The sequence below is a fragment of the Mercenaria mercenaria genome, chromosome 13 (genome assembly GCF_021730395.1).
Source record: "Mercenaria mercenaria strain notata chromosome 13, MADL_Memer_1, whole genome shotgun sequence".
NCBI classification, from domain to species: Eukaryota; Metazoa; Mollusca; class Bivalvia; order Venerida; family Veneridae; genus Mercenaria; species Mercenaria mercenaria.
The window spans coordinates 61,647,553-61,669,565 of NC_069373.1; the positions used below are offsets into that span (position 1 = coordinate 61,647,553).

Consider the following 22,013-nt stretch of genomic DNA (forward strand, 5'->3'; position numbering starts at 1 on the left):
GTTTTTGTGACGTAAAAGAGTAACTCTATCGATTTCAAAAAGGAGGAAAGGGCAATTTGATCTGCAAACAGTAGTACCAATATCCAAAGCAGTGAAGGAGAAACTCGATGACTTCAACTGGGTTTACCTGGACAACTGAACTTATCTTAAAAACATGTTACAACTTAAGTTATTTCATTTTACAGTAAATGTATATATTGAATCTTTACATTAAACTATTTTCAGGATAGAGCGCTGTCTGCAGCACGGATATGGTAACTGTTCAATGAATGCACTGGCTCCATACCAGACCCTCACCAACACCATCAACCTCATATGCCGCACGGGTAAGTCGTGCAGAAGCCACCCGCTGTGGGCGCAGCTTTACGCTGTTTCATTCCGACATGTGCTTAGAACAAATAGTGCAGCAAGCAAGCTTTTTCGATTGCAGTAAACACTAATCGTATTCTAAAACCATTTTTCTTTGTCCAAGAAGGAGAACAATCAATTATGGTTAAAATAATCTAAAACAAATGTCAAATATACAATAGCTAACATAAATTGAATTTTTCTTGCATGCTAAATTATCAAAAAATGTTTCCCTGTAGCAAAAGTTTCAGAATGAATGTTGTTTGCGGCCGCACTATGAAAGTCACTTTTAACCGCGACAGTGAATGAGTCAAACTCGACTTCTACCTTTCTGGCACCGTTCATGTTTTACAGAGTTGGTCATTGAGCCGTGCCATGAGAAAACCAACATAGTGGGTTTGCGACCAGCATTGATCCAGACCAGCCTGCGCATCCGCGCAGTCTGGTCAGGCTCCATGCTGTTCGCTTTTAAAGCCTACTGCAATAAGAGAAACCGTTAGCGAACAGCAACGATCCTGACCAGACTGCGCGGATGCGCAGGCTGGTCTGGATCCATGCTGGTCGCAAACCCACTATGTTGGTTTTCCCATGGCACGGCTCGTATATCCTTTTTTTTTCAGATATAGTCACGAGTTCGTGCCTAGCACGTGGTGACCTGCAGCACACGTGCACCTACTGTTTTGAGTTATTCAAAATTGTAGTCGACAATGTAGTCAGCGACACTACCCTCAGTTCGGATGAGCTAAATAGAGGACTCTGTGGGTAAGGTTTCAGATTCATTTCTGTAATCATTTTTTTTTTGCAAGTGTTTCTTAGGATTACGTGTTTCTACGTAACTTTTACGTATTTTCTACGCGATTCTGGTTTATCAGCAGTTTAAGTTCAAGCAATATATAAACAGAAGAAAATAACTCAATCAATTTTATGCGTAAAATGACCTCAAATTAACATGCATTGTGTGCAATTATCATAAATTTTTGAAATATATTTTCATTAGAAGTTGACGATACCAAGTCAGTGAATAGTACGGTAAGAAGTGTTTCTTCACCCTGTTGTTAAAGTATCTGTCTATAGCTATATATGTTTTTTTCGTCCGTTACAGGGCCTATTATGACGTAAAGTCCTGCTGTATGGATGCTGCCTTCAGTGCATGCGACAAACGTGCACAGGGGTATCTCGCCACGTTGCTCAGTACAACGACACGTGCAAACAGAGAGGTGCTAGGATGCTAGGATGTTGAATAGAATTAGCCGATAGATGAAATAAATACATGTAGATAAAATATGAGCCGCGCCATGAGAAAACCAACATAGTGGCTTTGCATCCGCGCAGTCTGGTCAGGATCCATGCTGTTCACTTTCAAAGCCTATTACAATTAGAGAAACCATTTGCGAACAGATGGATCCTGACCAGACTGTGCGGATGCGCAGGCTGGTCTGGATCCATGCTAGTCGCAAAGACACTATGTTGGTTTTCTCATGGTGCGGTTCATATGTAGCGACATCTGTTTTGTGTTGTTGGAAACTATAATTTGCTGAATATATCTTTTCTCTAAAAATGTATTGTGTGCATACTCATTTGTTTCTACATCATGTTAAAGTGGGAGTTTACCAGAAACATATAAATCAGTGTCCAGTTCGAAGCAGATACGCAGTTAACTGATTAAATCGAAATGTTCCCTACAGCAAAATGTTGTTCCGCCAACATGTTCCCTTGAGAGTATACATGTAAACAGATGCCATAATGTTGACAATTATTTAACCCGAGGTTATTGCGTTGTCACGGATGCATTGCTTCATAAAACTTTAATTAAACAAACGGCGTTGTGGCAAAAAGTCGCAGACGTTACTTCTAGTGAGCAATCACTGGTCATGGAAGAATCGGAGTTGTCCAGCAATCTATACAATACAAATAGAAGATAATTTATTATTTTTCTTTTCAGTTTTCTGCCTTTTATTAAATTTTATCATCACGGACAAAGAGCGTTCAAGATACGAAACGTATTCACGCTTTTGTAGCTACCACATATATATTAACTGTTTTCATGTTTCTCTTAATTCTTTTTTACATCATTTTAAAATCGTAGTTGATAACAGCAGATCCAGTGAATAGCACAGTGTGAAATTTTCATGAACATTTGTCTGAAACTAAATTGGGGCTCAGTATCGCGATTATTGCAGACAGGACAAGTGCTATAATTAACTTATAAATGAAATACACAGTTAAAATATCCAGCTAGATCCGTGTAATGTTGCCGGAATCTCTCATTTACAGCATTCAAGGTGGTTAATCCACACGACATTTAGGTACCGTAGATTCTACACACGCTCAGGTAAGAAATAATAAATATGTCCCTATATTTTATCAGTTAATAAAATATGGGCAGGAGTTCGGATGCGTAATAATAAATTAAAACACGAGTGCGTAGCAATAGTGATTTAATTTGTTTGCATCCCAACGACTGACTGATAAATCTATTGGAACATATCTATCATTTCGATTCCGACCGCGCAAATACTTCGCATTTTACATCATCACATTTTAATTAAGCCCGATACGTCATTCGGTGGGCCGTATGCTACGGTGTCCCGTTAGGACCATCGTCGCATCCTGTGAGCTCGATACTACGATAATGAAAACACGAAACTACGATGATGAAAACACGAAACCACGATAGTGAAAAGTCGAGGTGATTGCGTTATCGTGGATGTATTGTTTCATATTAACTGAAATGTTTGGCAAAGTTATAACCTAACTAAACTGGAGTTTTTGTATCAGAAAGCGAATGCAGACGTTTATAAAGTAAGTTTTAGTCGTAAAATGCACGTACTAAAGTTCATAAATGATAACTATATAACTAATATCAATGTTAAGAGCACCGATATCGGTACAAAATAGGGGCGGATGTGTATCAAATAAAATTAATTATTTAATTAAGTCTCACAAACGGCATAACCTACCAAACCTCCAACGTTCGTGACATCCTATAAACGAGAGGGTTCAATATTTTATGCTCCAGCACATTTTAACACGATCCACCCAATGCCCGGGCCCCTATGGTACCAAAGAGCTATAAAATTTTTTTTAGTTCTTTGTTGGTACGTAGTATTTGAAGAAAAACTCGGGGCATCTTGTTATTCTGTTCCTAATACGGATATTGTTGTTTCATTTCCACGGTAGAATCTCTTTCATTTCTTGAACTTCTGCAACAGTCACATTTCTGGTACAGCAAGATTTTCAGCCGATGAATTCCATATAGAATTAAATGAACTACTGGCACCAAAACAAAACACACTATTACACAGTACAAAGTAGCAGTCCCCGGTGTCCTCCAATCAAGTGCCGGATACACATACGGGTTCTCATTATGGTTGGTTCCCCCAGCCAAATAATAAAATAAGGTGAACAAAGCGTAAACCACACCGAATACAACAGAGAACCAGAAATGTAAGACTCGTTTCGGCATTCCAGTCACACTGATATTTAAAATCACATACAAAGTGTTGATTATATGCGTTGCAATGTTAACTGATGTCATAGGCTGACTTCCTGTAATGAAATAAACGGTATTGCTTTACCTTTATGCATAAATAGACGTCTTAAAACATTATTAATTACTACAAATAATAATTTTATTAGTTGATGTAGCTACCAGTTGGCACTACCGGTCTAAGACCGGACCTAAACTTCTGCATTGAAATACCATATATTGGAGGAAAGACTGGTGTCTTTGATATATTCAGAATCTCTTTTTTTTAAGATACAACAAAAATGCGGATTATACTCTCTAGCCTAATACGGCATCTCATAAGCTATTGTTATAGAAACCTTATATATTCTATAATAGTAATGTGCCACTGGGGTGCAAAACATGGGATCAATCAATTACGTGTCATTGTATTGTCATTACTAGTGTTGGGCCAGTAATGAATCAAGTTACCATTATATATGGCCTAAGTAATGCATATTACATTAATCTGAATCATTACAGAGAAATTTTAATGTTATTAATCGAATGATTTCACAATGGCTATAATTATTTTTCCCAGGAGGTCGTATTGGTTGTTGTATTCGTCCAAGGCTGAAGGCGAAGGGCAAATACGACTATCAGATGAGAAATAAGACCTACAGTCATGAAACCGAATTATTAATTCTAATAATATTATTCAACTCCGTGTTACACCCTTCAATTGAACCAATGAAAATGCTTGAATTCTGTATTTGTCCCGATTTCTCATACTGGCCCTGAATTTTCATACTGGCCCGGATTTCTCACATTGGCTTAGTCTGTTTCATGTGATTTGTACCATTTATCTATTGAATACTGGAATAATAATCTAATTAATAAAATTCAGGGTGTGGCCATACTGGCTAAAGCTGAAGGCCAAGGACAAACAATGAGGTAAACTTGAAATTACTTTAATGAAAACATTATTAAGCAACTCCGTATTGACCGCTCTTACAATTTTTTCCCCATCTTTACTGTACTGGTTCTGATGTTTTCATATAGGTCTTGGTTTTTCTCATACTGTCTCAGATGGGTTTTGTATGGTTCAGTCTGTTATATATGACAAATTACCTCATAGTGTGTCCAATAATTCATAGTTTAATAATAATCGTTTGTTTTATTTTTGATGTTTATTGTGTAGTTCTTTTGGACATGTATCCATACGCATGGAGAGAGGAATTCATATGATATGTGTTTTTTTCACTAATCCACTTAACAACCAGGACATTTCTTTTCTTTCCAATATAATCATGCAAATAAACACATTTCAACTTCGCCCGTCCTGTTTAAGATTGTGATTTTTTGATAAAAGAAAATGAATATTATACTTTACCATCATATACTAGCGCCCAATATGCTACTGATGTTGAGACACTTATAACGTTGCCCATGTTGAAAATGCACCAATCAGCTCGTATATACCACGGTAGGCCAATCTCTATACCTACAAAATAGCGCTATGTACAGCTCATTACACTCGTATAACGAAAACTACTAATTTATTTAAACAAATCGATCAACATGTTCATCTTATTTCCTCCAACAAGTGCTCCTTTGAACACAACAGTATCAATTAAATTCAGTAGTTTATTTTCGTCTCGTCCTATGGTACAACACAATAAACCATAATAAAATCTATTCTAATATGCTTTTCTCTGTTAAAACACTCACGCTAGAATGACATTACGTTAACGTGCGGTGACGTCAATGTTTTTGTTGCGACCAAGAAAGAGCGCTGCTATATTTTATCTACTGTTTTAGATTAAGGGCATATTAGGATCGGAATTATTTATACCAAAACCGTATTTTAACACTGTTTATACACTCGGGCGGTAATACGCCGTACAAATAATTTCACGAGGGCTGCACCCTCGTGAAATTATTACGCCCGACGTATAACCGCCCATCGTGCATAAATTAAGAAATAATATATCTCAACCAGTGATTTGTCGTTGAATAAATCATTGCTTGGAGTTCAGATGCGAAGGAATTATATCACGAGGGCGTAGCCCGAGTGATATAATAATACGCATCTGAACGACAAACAATGATTTATTCAAGAGCAAATCACTAAATGAGATATATTATTTCGATTCTAACACGTTATAAAGGATTTTAAAGTACATCCTTGATGGCATGAATTAAATATTTGCCCATTTTCAATCAGTTTCTTTTCCAGCGCGCCGCTATGCCGCTTGACGCCATGACGTAATAATTGTGACGTCAGAACAGTGATTTGTTGTATGATAATTCACTGCTTTCTTCCTTCTTTGTTTAATAAGTGTAAAAACACCCCTTTGCTATAAATTATTTCTTAAATTAAAGTACATAAGCCATTCTACGGGTTAGCATAGCTTATTTTCATTGATAGGCTATAGCTTTTATTACATGTTTTTCAGTGAACTATCAAAATATTTGAGTGAAATAGAGGCTTGTATTTTCACAGTGAAGGTATCACTGGTATGGGTAAATAAAGTTGAAACATGAAAAAAAAAGAGAAAATTTGTTTGTTTTACATGTTTTGTAAGATCGAAATATATTTCACTCGTGGACACCATAATTAACATTTGCACTCGTGGCCGTGCCACTCGTGAAAATATAGAATTAGTGTTTACCCGATGAAATATATTTTGATCTTTTGACTAGGAAATCCCACTTCCCAAGTCCATCAAGGGCTACAACTCCAACAAAATGTAAGTCACAGTTACGGTTCTTGGTCTAATTCTAATTTAATGATGACAGAAAAGTTTGCAAAATTGCTCTAATAGTATTCAAGTAAACTGTACCTGAACAAGACAATTAAAAATAGTAATTACTGAACCAAGAAAGAAAAAGGGATTATAACTCTGACGAGCAACACTTAACTTATTCATATAAGGCCACACCAAATTGATAAGTTGTTCATCGGATTTTTTTCTGAAAAAATTGAGGCGGCGAGCGAAAAAATAATTTAAATATTTCTTTAGGTTTTTGAGAAAATCAGGAGCAAGCGAAGAGCGAAGAAATATATTTATCTTCATTTGGCTCTCGGCTGACTAATAAAAACCTTAAAATAGAATGCATAGCCCTTTTAAATTAAAAAGTAAGTCCCCAGGGATTGAGAAAATCTGACCTGCAGACGCACAACAAAGCGAACTCGTGGAAAAAATGTATTAACAGTGTCATACAGTACACTGTAATCAAATAATGCATGCTTTTGAAAATGCTGTTAGAAAATAAGTAATAAACAACAATGCATAACCTTACACCATACTTATCACATACATAAATTATATGACTTGAATATTTACTGCTATGAAAATGTAGCATTCTTAGCTGACTTTACAAAGTTTTTGATACATCAAATATTAAGTTTTATATAATGACCAATAGCTCTGTACTTTCAAAGCTTCTGACTATCATGCCCCTTTTACTGGCAAAGCTCTAATTCAGAAAAGTCGAGCATGATGTCTTATTGTACAGCTCTTTTTCTAACTTTATTAAATTAAACTTTCATAACATATTAAATTTGTTGAAACAAAGTCTCAATTAAAGTCTGAAATGGAGATTAATGTGCATTCACATTAGTCAACTAATTGATTGGAAAATTTGAAAATCGAAACGGTTCTGAAAACAATTCATAATGTAAATTTCTTACCCCACCAACTTTCGTATGCAAATGCTGATCATTTGGACAGGAAAAACAGAAAACAGATAAGTGACATGCATCAATAAGTATTTACCCTTACCAAAATAATGTAGATTGATGTTATCAAATAAATTAGTAAGCTTTTCTTCATCCAGTTTTCAATGAAATAAATCGATTTTTTAGCATGTAATTTGGTAAACATTTGAAGAAAATGGCCTAACTGCATAAAGGGGAAACAACTTTAATGCAACTAAATATAAGTGTTATGATTTATTATAGACGATGTGTGCGTAGTATGTGTTTATTTCGATTAAAATCCATTTGAGAACAATCTAGGACTGGAATTATAAGCATTTACACACTTTTACGTCCGTAAAAAGTATCGCACCAAAAAATTTTGGATTGATTTTTTTCAATGGGGCGAGCGCAAGCCAAAAAACAAAAAAACAAAAAAAATTTTTTTGTGTTTCTGAAAATATACGAGCGGCAAATCCGATGAACAACTTTTTAATTTGGTGAGGCCTAATGATCTTATTATTTAAAAAAAAAAAAAAAAAAGAAAACGTCTGCAATAAATAGTACTAAAGCTTTTGCTCTTATAATATTCAAGACAAAATGACTTTAAAAATGTTTTGACATCTGCGCTGGCCTTACCTTCCCGAATGTCTGTTCGTCTAACAAACACATATGTGACCATTGTAGCGTCCACAATTGTAGACAGTGTCAGTATAAAGTAAGCCCAGTCTGTGAGGAAAATGAACCATTTTATATACTGGCTATTGTCTTCTCCGGCCCACAGATCAGACTTGACCCCTGACACTATAATCCAGGCCACGTGGTACAGAGCCCAAAATATCCGCCACACTAGGTACAATTTCTGGGAACCAAACTGAAAAAGAAACTGCTTATTACAATACATTTTGCTAACATATATATATAACTTTAAAAGCGCTGATCTTTCACGAAAATAACTTGTCATTAGACATGATTTTATTATCATCGCGGCTATAAGTTTATAAACTGTCTATGTAATAGTATATGTATACTCTGTGCAATAGTATATGTATACTCTGTGCAACAGTATATGTATACTCTGTGCAACAGTATATGTTTACTCTGTGCAATAGTATATGTATACTCTATGCAATAGTATATATATACTAAGCTTCGGTCACAAATATCATTCATTTAGTTATAGAGGATATGTGTTTGATTCAGTAAATACGAGTGGATTATAATAGTAGCTGTAATTTTGGCAGACTGGATCTCACGAGGCAGCTATACGCGCCTGTAGAAACATACATGCATATACATACATACACACATACATGTACATGTATGCATCCATATATACATATTCAAATAGTACATATAGATTCATGAGGTTATATAGGCCTGTGTACAGTCGTATAATATGGTCAATTAAGCTGCTTGTAAATTACAAATATTCAGTATTTATTTATTTATAGTAATGATTCGTTATGTAGATACATATTATTATATCATTATTTTACATCACGAACAAACCATGACGAGTGGGCAGCTAAGGCGACTAAATGGCCTCATATAATTTAGGTTTATCAGAATGTTATAGTTATTTCTAGTTAGCTCTCGCAAAACAGTATTACAAGTAAATGTAAACACAATAACAGACTTGCCTGAAATTGAATGAAAGTTTGTGGATCTTCGTGCTGTAGCAACAAATTCTTCACTTTAAATTCACTTTTACACCATTCTGTACATCCTCCCATGATATATTTCCTTGTCGTGAATCAACTCCTTCAAACACAATAACCTCTTAATATAATTTATGAACAACACATTCCAGATTTATTGGTATTGACCTGGTTACGATCAGTTACCGTGAGGCCTGAACGTATTCAGCAAAATGGTTCAGTAACTGTTGATGTTTGTAACGTAGGTCACGGTCCGTAGAGAGGCTGTTTTAAAAGTGTGTTTCGGCCCATCGATTCTTCAAAACAATAACCTCTTAAACTAATTTATAAATAACACATTCCAGGCTGATTTGTATTGACCCGGATACGATCAGCTATCCGGAGACCTGAGCTTTCAGGAAAAATGGTTCAGTAACTGATGTCGACGCTGGTTTAAAAGTTTTTCGGTCCACCGGTTCATTTTTATATCCTTTATATACTAATGTACTATTAACATCTGCTTGAAACATCAACACGGGCAGTGCTCATTCATTATTTATATTACGTAACGAGTACGTACTAAACAAGGTGGAAGATGATTGTCAAATACGGCGTGCATTACGCCGGGAGCATAGTAAATTAAGACATGTTCAAACTTGACAATGAAAAATTTAGTGTTTTAAACCGTTAAATACATGTCAAATTAAACACGGCTGCAAAACTGTCGAAGTTAACAGATTGAGACAGCTGTCCGTAACTATGAACACGAAGTCTAAAATTGATGCGATATTTCACTTTTATTCACTTGTTTTTTAAACGTTATAAAATGCATATAACAAGACATAGAGGATATTTGTTTGTTTTTCGTGAATATGGAATATATCTCACTGAGAAGTGAGAAAACAAATGTGAAAATTTTCTCACTTCGAGGTGACATATATTCCATATTCACGAAAAACAAACAAATTTTCTTTTTTATTTTATGCTTAATTACGTTGAGACAAATTTTAATCTCAGCGCGGGAAACAGGCGCGCGTAAACAGACATGACGTCAGACGTGTTGTGACGTTAGAAAGACGCACACAACATAAAGTTCTATTTTATTTTATTTTTTGCTGCATAACGTTATGAATTCTCATTAAGTAAAATAATTTGAATCGAGAAATATACTATAATGAACAAAGTGCGACTACAATTTTCATCCTGTTTTAAGCAAATAATTTAAAATTCATACACAATGTAGCTATATCTCTCGCCTTTTTGTAACGTTTTTTTATATATTTAAATTTAAGGAATCTGTGTAATTTTGTATGTTGAAAAAATGAAGCAAAATCTTAAATTGGATATACCATAGTAGTGTTGAAGATAATAAAATTTCCATATGTTGCTTACGACGTATGGTTAGTACGTCAAATTATATCTAAACAAACATGTACGACTTGCATCCATATTAAACTAAGTCTGCCTCCCGCGTGGGATTGACAGGAGCGATACTATTAACAAGCCGGAGTCACGCATTTACTTTCACTTATCATTTTTTTGTTTGTTCAAATGCAGACCGAATGTGTCTTTCTTCTATTTTCTGTGTAACTACCGAAAACTATGCAGAAACACTGAAATTGGACATACACAAAACACACCCTGTTAATTCATTTTGCAAAAATTCACACAAGTTTCTGCATATTCATTGTTCTGTGAGGATTTTCCGTATAAGTGCGTAAAAGTCCGAGTTTCTATGTCAGAGCACAAAATGATATCATAAATGACACAAAAAAAAAAAAAATGAATTTCCGAGATTCAGCGTAGGTACGCAAAAATATTTCACGTTTCTATCATTATGTTAGGAGAGGTTTGCTTACATGTATGCAGCTCATCCAAAGTGAGTTTCTGTGCATGTACTGAAAGTCACTGACTGGACGCGTAAACGTCCAATTTCAGAGTTTTTCGAACTTGTACAGAAACTACGACCAACTCTATGCTATGGCAAATGTTATTTATGTGTAGTTAAAGGTCCATTACTAAAACCCGAACGAGTATTATATGAAAACCAGAGTTTGTAGCTGGGACTTCCTATTTACTGAAAATATGGTCCACTGCATCGGTTCTGACCAAATAGTCATGAATATGTTCAAGAATAACTAACAAATAAACAAAAAATGTTGCCTATGTCAAACCGAAAGTATGCTTTCCGACTGCTTACGAACCCGTCGAGCATCTTCGGACTTTTTCGGAAGAATCCTCCGAAACGAGGCTATAATTTAATATATCATATGCCCAAACGATAACATGATTTTTACAAACTTAGCACCTGGAATTCAACAATTTTGTAACTCACAAAAACTTCATGAAAACCATTCTTATAATACAGGTAATATACAGCTATCTACTACAAGTTTTCATAAGGACAATTCAGGCCCTTCCCGAATAAAAGTGTTTTTACAACTTCATCTGTAAACTTTTTCAGTTAATCTCTTTTCAGTTTAATTTTAAGAATATAAATGAGTAACTGTCTTACACTGCAGAAACAAAGTATGATTGAAATTTACCTAAATACACTTATTTATGTACACATGGCTACATTAATTTTATGTGCATCTACTGACCCTGAGGACTATGTATGGGAAAATATAAGAGTGAACTAAGTGTTGATTGAAAAAGGGCAATATTTATTTTGCCGAATAATACCTTAACAAATATATATTTTCACATATCGCGAAAAATACCGCCCCATACCTTAACAAATATATATTTTCACATATCTGGGCGAAAAATACTTAACAAATATATATTTTCACATATCTGGGCTACAAATACCGCCTTTGCTAAGTAATACATTAACAAATATATATTTTCACATATCTGGGCGAAAAATACTTAACAAATATATATTTTCACATATCTGGGCTACAAATACCGCCTTTGCTAAGTAATACATTAACAAATATATATTTTCACATATCTGGGCGAAAAATCCCGCCGAAAAATACCTTAACAAATTTATATTTTCACATATCTGGGCGAAACATACCGCCCTTAACAAAAAGATATGCTCTCATATCTGAATGAAGTTACAGTCCAATACCATAACAAATATATATATTCACATATTAGGGCGGATAAAACCGCCGAAAGCATATCACGAAATGTAGATGAAATTGCATATTAGGAGAAATCTTTCAAAATAAGAAAATTGTCACTTGAAAGAGGAGGTGGAATGGGAGGTGGTGGTAAGTTAAAACCAGAAATTAGTCAAAATAAAATTAAAGAAAGAAGCGTGCTATTCACTCTTGAATGCTGACGGAGATGGAAGATGCCGTTTCTCGATTGGTTCAACGGTATCACGTGATAAAAGGAATTCATTGATTGGCTTTTATCGTAGTATATAAATTAACATAATTCAGAATAGGGCCGATTCGCCCCAAACAATGACATAAATAATTTTATCTACCTATAAAATTCATTTATGTGCATCTGTTCACAACGAAGCACTGACCCTGAGGACTATGTATGGGAAAATATAAGAGTGAACCAAGTGTTGACTGAAAAGTTACCTGGGATGCCGCCCAGAGACAATTTTTTTTAAAATTTAAATTTTGTACATCTCATATTTTTCGTGCAAGTCGTGCATAATCATGGAAATATAGTTATTTTGTTGCGCGTCTTAAATGGATATTCGTTTGAAACAATTTTAAAATCACGTGATCCCGCAGAATTTCCGACCGATTACGGAAAAGCGATAAACACGAAAGTAGGACAAAATGACCCCCCATGTCAGTCTAAGAAAATACAGAAACAATCATTTGTTTCTCTGTACATGTGTTGATTTCAAGGGAATATTGCACGGCAATCGTAATGTTTAGTACTATATTTCAAAATGTGTAGTCTATTTTTAAGATTTAGCGAGACCACTGTCTTGTTTTGTCTCTCCGCGTGACCAGTTATGCAGAAGACAAGACCGTTTGTTTTTTTTTTTGATAGACTGTTTAAGAAACAACATTTTATTCAATAAATTTTAATTCCATTTATTTATTTTTTTAATTTAAATAAAACATGTTTATAATACACATGTATCTTTACAAAATTAATAATTTAGATGAATTAACAATAATAAGGTGAACATAGACACATTTTTTTAACTGCATAAATTAAAATATATAAAAATATTTACATGGCGGATAATACTAAGGGTTTTCAAAAAAGTACATTATGCTTCTAAAAGCAGATCCAACAAGAGACCATACTGTTTTCTTTTAACTAAATAACATCATAAGGTAGGCCTAGTATTACCCTGTTAGTACCAATGAAAACCCTCACTGTCAAAATTTACAGCTCTCAAAAGTTTGTGGAGACAGTTTCTCACCTAATATGAATAAGTATTCTAAGTAAAGTTACTTATTAGTAAAGGTTTTCCTTTTGGTTGCCATGGCAATCAGAGTTCTGTATGGAACTAGAAAATGCTTTTGTAAAAAAGCGCATGTCTCCCCCAATGCAAAGTCCTATAGGCAAGAAGTCAATAGGGGTCAGGAGCGAAAGTCAAAGAGACACTGATGGTTGGCTGCAATAGGGATCATCTACTTGGCATGTCCAGTCATCCCGCTAAATTTCAACACTCTTGGCCTAGTGGTTCTCAAATCACTGTTCATGCTCCTTTGACCTTGACCTTTGATCAAGTGACCTCAAAATAAATAGGGGTCATCTACTCTGCATGTCCAATCATCCTATTAAGTTTCAACGTTGTAGGTCAAGTGGTTCTCAAGTTATTTCCAAAAAATGATTTTACATGAAGAGGCCACTGTGACCTTGACCTTTAATAGACTGACCCCAATATCAATAGGGGTCATTTACTCTGCATGTTCAATCATCCTATGAAGTTTCAACATTCTGGGTCAAGTGGTTCTCAAGTTATTGATCGGAACTGGTTATCAATGTTCAGGCCTCTGTGACCTTGACCTTTAACGGAGTGACCCCAAAAACAATAGGGGTCATTTACTCTGCATGAACAATCATCCTATGAAGTTTCAACATTCTGGGTCGAGAGGTTCTCAAGTTATTGATTGGAAATGGTTTTCCATGTTCAGGCCCCTGTGGCCTTGACCTTTAACAGAGTGACCCTAAAATCGTCAGGAGTCATCTACTCTGCATGACCAATCATCCTACGAAGTTTCATCATTCTGGGTCAAGTGGTTCTCAAGTTACTGACCGGAAATGGTTTTCAATGTTCAGGCCCCTGTGACCTTGACCTTTCACAGAGTGACCCCAAAATCGTTAGGGGTCATCTACTCTGCATGACCAATCATCCTATGAAGTTTCAACATTCTGGGTCAAGTGGTTCTAAAGTTACTGATCGAAAATGGTTTTCCATGTTCAGGCCCCTGTGACCTTTACCTTTGACGGAGTGACCCCAAAATCAATAGAGGTCATCTACTCTTCATGACCAATCATCCTATGAAGTTTCAACATTCTGGGTCAAGTGGTTCTCTAGTAATTGATCGGAAATGGTTTTCAATGTTCAGGCCCCTGTGACCTTGACCTTTGATGGAGTGACCCCAAAATCAATAGAGGTCATCTACTCTTCATGACCAATCATCCTATGAAGTTTCAACACTCTGGGTCAAGTGGTTCTCTAGTTATTGATCGGAAATGGTTTTCAATGCTCAGGCCCCTGTGACCTTGACCTTTGACGGAGTGACCCCAAAATCAATAGGGGTCATCTACTCTTCATGGCCAATCATCCTATGAAGTTTCAACATTCTGGGTCAAGTGGTTCTCTAATTATTGATCGGAAATGGTTTTCAATGTTCAGGCCCCTGTGACCTTGACCTTTGATGGAGTGATCCCAAAATCAATAGGGGTCATCTACTCTTCATGGCCAATCATCCTATGAAGTTTCAATATTCTGGGTCAAGTGGTTCTCTAGTTATTGATCGGAAATGGTTTTCAATGTTCAGGCCCCTGTGACCTTGACCTTTGACGGAGTGACCCCAAAAACAATAGGGGTCGTCTACTCCAGCAGCCCTATGAAGTTTGAAGGTTCTAGGTCAAATGGTTCTCCAGTTATTGCTCGGAAATGAAGTGTGACGTACGGACGGACGGACGGACGGACAGGGCAAAAACAATATGTCTCCTGGGGGAGACATAATAAAATTATTTGAACAATTTTTAAAGAAGACCATCCAAGGAACATCCCTGTTACGTTACATCAAAATTGGATTGTCGGTTTAACAGGAAATGTTGTTTAAAGGAAAGTGTGGACGGATGGATGGACGGTGAGCGATCACAATAGCTCAACCCGAGCATTTTGTGCTCATGTGAGTTAAAAAGCAAACACAGGTACATGTAGTTTAATATTTCCTTTCCACAATGTGCACATTCAGGTCATTTTTTTACACTCTAGATTTACTAAGACCATGATTTTTTTTCCAAAGCTTCTGAACATAATAAGCAAATCTGGCAAATAAAAAAGTGAGGGTCCTTGATTTTTTGCAACAATGATCAGAACAATTTGGACCTCATGCAAATTTTCATGATGATCAGCATATCACAATGTCGATGACATTTTTACCAGATTTTTTTTTCAACAATGTAGATTTTAATATTTCATACATTCAAGTCAAATACATTCTGAGATACACGTGACAAAAACTTTAGGGCCCTTTCCATGACTATTTTTACTTAGTCAAAGGCCATCCATAACTCTGGTGTTGCTGTGTGAAATCTCCATTAAAACAACAGATGAACAAATTAACATGCTGAATGGCAGTCCTGTGAGGTTTGATGACCTTGGTTCAAATACTTTCAAGATATGCAGACACAAATTTGGTTAAGAAGACATGGAATGGCCACAAAAAGTAAAGCTATTTTAAAGCTATTTTATGAAAGTTTGACCTCAAACCTTGACCTCGGACCTAGTGACCTGGGTCATGCATGATTCTCATTATATTATGATGGTGAACATTTATGTGTAATAAATTTTAAAGCTATCAAACTGTTTGAAATAAAACTATTTGAAATCTGATCTCCCAATAAGAGATGTACATAGTGAAGATTGACAACGGTTTAGCGATGAATAGGGGAGTTTCTCAAAATTATTGTATGTCCAGTATAGACCATTTGTTTTCGTTTGTAATGTTGTTTCTTTATTTTTCGTTGATGTTATGCCCGAGGTAGGCATATAGGGCCTGAACTGTCTGTCCGTTTGCCATTCTGTTCGTCTGTTAACGTTGAAATAACTGACAGTTTGAGGTAAAATGTATGTACAATTTTGTATGTTTTTGTAACAGTGTGCTATTTAATATTGACATTGAAACTGCAAGTCCATTTGTCTGTTATAGCTGCACGTACACTCAACCCATCAATCGTTCGACATTTTTCAAATGGAACTTGGTATACATCATCAACTTGAGGCGGACATGAGCAAATTTTCCTGAACTTTCATGTCAATTTATTTTTCTGAAGTTATGCCCCTTCTTTTGGACTTCACTATATATATACAACTACATGTATACGTTATATATTTAACTCCTCCTATAGTTTTCATCCAATTAAAACAACAACATTACCTTTATTAAACTCAAATCACAAAGTGACACAAGAGTATACAGTAAAACATTACATATATCTGAAAAACGTGACATGGTGTAGAAGCTACAAAAAAAAGGACAAAATTTACATTGACTTGAGATATAAGATACAATATATTATAGAAAAATAGAAAAAAGAAACTGAAAAAGAACTAAAAAGCGGATTTCATTCAAGAAAATGAAATGAGGGGGAATGTATACTTTGACCTATTTTTTTTTAAACATATTTGATGCACACGCGATCTAGAGAAACAGACTATAATTTTGGATTTCCAAACAATTCTATTTAAATAATCTATTTTGATTGGTCGTTATGTCACGCGCTGTGTCAATTGAAACTGTGTCAGTTGTGTATTAAACCCAGATACGGGTCAGAAGCGTGCAATATTCCACAGGAGCCTGAAATTCTATCTATAATGCTCCAAATGGCTAAATATAAAAATTACCCCTCCTATATATATAAAAAAAAGAACAGGAATGAAACAAAACCGTACCCCGCCCACTTTTTGTAAACAAGAAACTTCGAAAAACAGAAAAGCATCTCTATACGAGCGGTCTTATTTTGAAGAGGACAAAAAAATCTACTAGAAACACTGCTTACTGTAAACTGTCTTCCTTTTAACTAACATAAAATCATCATTTTCAATACCTTTTCGTTCATCGCCGAAACCATTGCGTGACGTCACATACATGTACCTGTTTCACAGCCTCGCAGTTAATTCGATATACTTTCACTTCGATGTGTCATAACTAATTAAGGGTCAAATGCAACATTTTTATAAAAAACAAAGGATTTCCATACCATATCGCAGCGCTCAGGTTATCTGCCATAATAAAAAATAGTCACTATGGAAGTTTCCAATTTTTAAATTTCCCTCCAGTGAATAATGGAGTTACTTCCCCTTTTGTTTACGTTTTTGTTTTGAAAATATTAGTTGAATACATTGACAAACAAATGCAAATATATAATTTTTATTCATGGAAAAATGAACAATAAAATATAGAACATAAACAATATCTTACCTTTATTTCTTATCGAAGTGAAAGCACATCGAATTAACTGCGAGGCTGTGAAACAGGTACATGTATATGTGACGTCACGCAATGGTTTCGGCGATGAACGAAAAGGTATTGAAAATGATGATTTTGTGTTAGTTAAAAGGAAGACAGTTTACAGTAAGCAGTGTTTCTAGTATATTTTTTTGTCCTCTTCAAAATAAGACCGCTCGTATAGAGATGCTTTTCTGTTTTTCGAAGTTTCTTGTTTACAAAAAGTGGGCGGGGTACGGTCTTGTTTCATTCCTGTTCTTTTTTTATATATATAGGAGGGGTAATTTTTATATTTAGCCATTTTGGAGCATTATAGATAGAATTTCAGGCTCCTGTGAATATTCATAGACAAGAAATTTTCGTTTAAGTAAATTCAAAAGGAATAAAAAAGTGTTTTAAATCTATATGACGCGGTGTGAAAGTGTATGTTCGTATTGATTAACATTGGAATAAATTTTGCATCTCTCAACATGCTCAATATGTGGTCAAAAACAGAAAAATCAAGGCATGATGTAACAGTACAATTAAATTGATACTTGGTATCAAAAGAGGATAATACATGAGTATCTCTTCATATTTAATTCATGATTAAACGAATTGAATAAAATAATAAACTGATAGGACCTGCCGAGCGTTTTATCAACTTTATTTGAAACGAATTTAATAAGACACAAATGTAATATTCTTTTTATCTCATGTATTACATGATGTAAGCTTTTCCTGCTGAAACATTATTACAGACTAGTGCATTATCAAAGTTATGTAATGGCTTTATTTCACTCTTACGACGTCAAACATATGATTTTTAGGTAACTTCTTCCTTATTTACAAACATTCATAATAATACATCTATACATCAATGTACATGTATACAAAGAATTTCAGACAACATGTATATATAATATGGTATACATACATACATGAATACATACGTCAAACATATAGAGAATAATAGGTTAGTGCCGTAGATGAGAAAGTTTATCTGGCGAGGTGGAGGAGGTTATCGGGTGAGCCGAAGGCGAACCTGATAACGTCCGGAGCCGAGCCAGATAAACTTTCTCCATCTTAGGCACTAACCTTTTATTAGATTTATCTTGTCATTACTTCATTTTCCGATATTTGGCAATTTATTTTACAAAAATAAGTGTGCGACAACCGCTTTAATGACGTCATATTCGTAATGACGTCACTTATATAATGACGTGATTACCGGCAAAATCGCAATAACTTCTTCGTTTTTGAATAAAAACTCATTATTTGACCACTCATTTTCTTAGTTCGGACATTTCCAACACAATGATGATGGTTTCGTTGCAAATTTTCTTATGACAACAATATCGATCATAAGGTCACATGATCAACTGACCGTATATCACTGGTCACATGATCAACTGACGGTATACTATTTTAAATAAAATACTGTTTGTTAATACCCGTTAATGTTCTGCGAAATTCATTGTGATATTATATCCTGGTCGAGCTTGAGCTTTTTTCGGTTTTAATGTGTTGCGTATTGCGCTTTGTTGTTGAAGGTTATTTTCATGCCATATTCATTCCAAACTTTCAACATTATTTATAACCTAGAATTTGTATTGTAACGTAAGCCGCTGTTTAGTATTAGCAAAAGCAGATTCAGCTCTTACTCATCTTCTGTTTCATCAATATCCGTTACAAGTGAACTTTCTGTAAATCATGCATTTTTGTAATGTTATCATTATTACCTACTGGTTTTATGTTTATTTTTTATATCTGCATGACACGTTATATGTTAGCATGCACGCAATTTGAATCTATCATACCGTACTCTAGGTTTCTAACAAACCATGATAATAAGAAATGTATTACTTCGTAAAACATACGGTATCAAACATTATTTCGCTACGCTTAGTTACTAATTTTTTAAAATCTTATAGAAGTTCATTAAGTCTCTATCTCTTATTTTTTTAATGCACGATGGAATTAAAAACAGTTCATACTAATTATTCTAATTATCATTAATCGCTACATATCTTATTCTCAAAACATTAGTCCGATTTCAAATACTGATTAGTTTTATCATTCAAATCATGTTTTGTTTTGTTTCTTTTTTCGTTTGTTTTCTTTGTATTGTTCACGGTATTGGCGGGGTGTTAGAACCGACAAGCATGATTTCCCTTCTAGGTAGTCCTGTTGTCTATTACTGTCTGGCGGCGCAGCACGTAACAGTATGTATGATATTCGATCCGCCTTGATTATGTGTATGTCCTTTAACTATTGTGCGCGCCGTCCATTGATTTTGAAGTCCTACTACCTGTTACCGTATCTTGTAATAATCAGCGATTTCTTATTTATATTAACTTCGGTATATATATACTATGTACTTCTTTTAATCTCTGGAGATGTTCAACCCAATCCTGGCCCTGACACTACAGTGTCAGATACATTATCAATTTCTGGATACAGTGAGGTGTTGAACAGTGGTCTTAGTGTTTTGCATCTAAATATACAGAGCTTGAAACCAGAGATCGAGATCCTTGAAGTCGAGTCTCAATCATATGAAATTTTAGTTTTCACGGAGACTTGGCTGAATATGTCTGTTGTATCTGATGACCTACTCTTGCCAAACTTTCAACCACCCTTTCGATGTGATAGAATGAACCGTATTGGTGGTGGTGTCGCCATTTATGTCCGAGAGGGTATCATTGCTTCAGAAAGAGTAGATCTTGCTATTACTGGTCTTGAGGCGCTTTGGTTAGAACTTATTGTTAACAAACGTAAAATTATCTTGGGAGGTATCTATCGACCACCTGACTCAAACAATAACCATTGGCTTCTCTTAGAACAAAGCATAGATCAAGCCTTCAACCAATCGTGTGATAACATACTTGTTACAGGAGACTTTAACATCAATGTTCTTAACACCACTTCAAATAAAATAACAAACCTAATGGCATCGTACAATGCAGAACAACTCATAACACTCCCTACCCACTTCACTGAACACTCTAATTCTCTAATTGACCTTATGTTTGTGAAGAACACAAACCAAGTCATTTCTAGCTTTGTTGCTGACCCTTTCATTCCAAACCTCACTCGTTTTCACTGTCCAGTCGTCGCGGTTCTAAAATTAGACAAACCTAAACATACTTCATTTAAGCGCAAGATTTGGCTGTACGACAGAGGTAACTATGATGACTACAGAGCAAAACTCCAAGCAACAAACTGGGAGACTCTGATGGACAGTAATGATCTCGAAAAGGTTACTCAAGACATTACAGAGAGTATCTTATCAGCTGCATCAGAATCTATACCAAATAAAGTAGTAACCATCCGACCAAATAACATCCCATGGCTAAACACTAAATTACGTAAACTCATTAGAAAACGCAATAAGATACATAAAAGGGCAAAAAAGTCTAATACAGTTGAATCATGGGCTACATTTAGGCAAGTACGTAACGAGGTCACTAATCAGATACACAAAGCAAAACTAGATTATCAAAATGAATTAATTGAAAAAGTTAACTCATCCAATATTTCAGCCAAATCATGGTTCAAAACAGCAAAACAACTTACACACAAACAAACATCCAAAACTATCCCAACCTTATACGAAGGCAACATGGAAGCGTCCACAGACCAGGGAAAAGTAGAACTTCTTAACCAGTACCAAAATCGTCCCTTACCACATAGCCAAATGTTAACCAACTCATCTTTATCTAATATTACTGTCACTCCCCAGGATGTAAAAGATGCTCTTACTCTTATAGACCCATCAAAAGCCAGTGGTCCAGACCTTGTCAGTCCAAAACTTCTCCGCGAAGGCACATCAGCACTATCCGAACCACTTTCCAAATTTTTAACAAACTATTGATGGAATCTTACTTTCCAAATTCTTGGAAACTTGCAAATGTCACACCGTTATTCAAAAAGTCAGATCCGTCAAAACCATCTAACTACCGTCCGATATCCCTACTCAGCTGTCTTGGCAAGCTCATGGAGCGCTGTGTCCATAAATACCTTTACAACTACCTTGTCAACAACAACCTCCTCACAACTTTTCAATCTGGTTTTATTAAGGGCGACTCCACCGTCAACCAGCTTACATTTATCTACAATGATATTTGCCGAGCCCTTGATGAAGGAAAGGAAGTGCGTGCAGTATTCTGTGATATTTCTAAAGCCTTTGACCGGGTGTGGCATCGTGGACTTTTACAGAAACTGTCTTCACTGGGTGTAAAGGGTTCACTTATTCAGTGGATTTC

General features: G+C 35.4%; 2 protein-coding genes across 3 annotated transcripts; one reads left to right on the forward strand and one right to left on the reverse strand.

Annotated features, from left to right (window-relative positions):
• Positions 1 to 930: 930 nt before the first annotated feature.
• On the reverse strand, positions 931 to 9,903 carry LOC123529950 (protein rolling stone-like). Of its 2 annotated transcripts, XR_006682237.2 has the most exons (5): positions 9,143 to 9,903; positions 8,139 to 8,373; positions 5,190 to 5,300; positions 3,309 to 3,897; positions 931 to 2,246 (listed from the first exon to the last, which is right to left on the reverse strand). XR_006682237.2 is itself a non-coding variant. In XM_045310571.2 (4 exons), the coding sequence occupies exons 1-4, from the start codon at positions 9,233 to 9,235 to the stop codon at positions 3,494 to 3,496; spliced, it is 843 nt and encodes a 280-aa protein (XP_045166506.1). In that variant the 5' UTR covers positions 9,236 to 9,903; the 3' UTR covers positions 3,143 to 3,493. The 2 variants fall into 2 exon arrangements, 1 of the variants encoding a protein (XP_045166506.1); XM_045310571.2 differs by lacking the exon at positions 931 to 2,246 and having other exon boundaries at positions 3,143 to 3,897.
• Positions 9,904 to 20,401: 10,498 nt separating this feature from the next.
• LOC123530276 (uncharacterized) lies at positions 20,402 to 21,622 on the forward strand. The gene has a single exon (XM_045311046.2). The coding sequence runs from the start codon at positions 20,402 to 20,404 to the stop codon at positions 21,620 to 21,622; it is 1,221 nt and encodes a 406-aa protein (XP_045166981.2).
• The last annotated feature ends 391 nt before the right edge of the window (positions 21,623 to 22,013 follow it).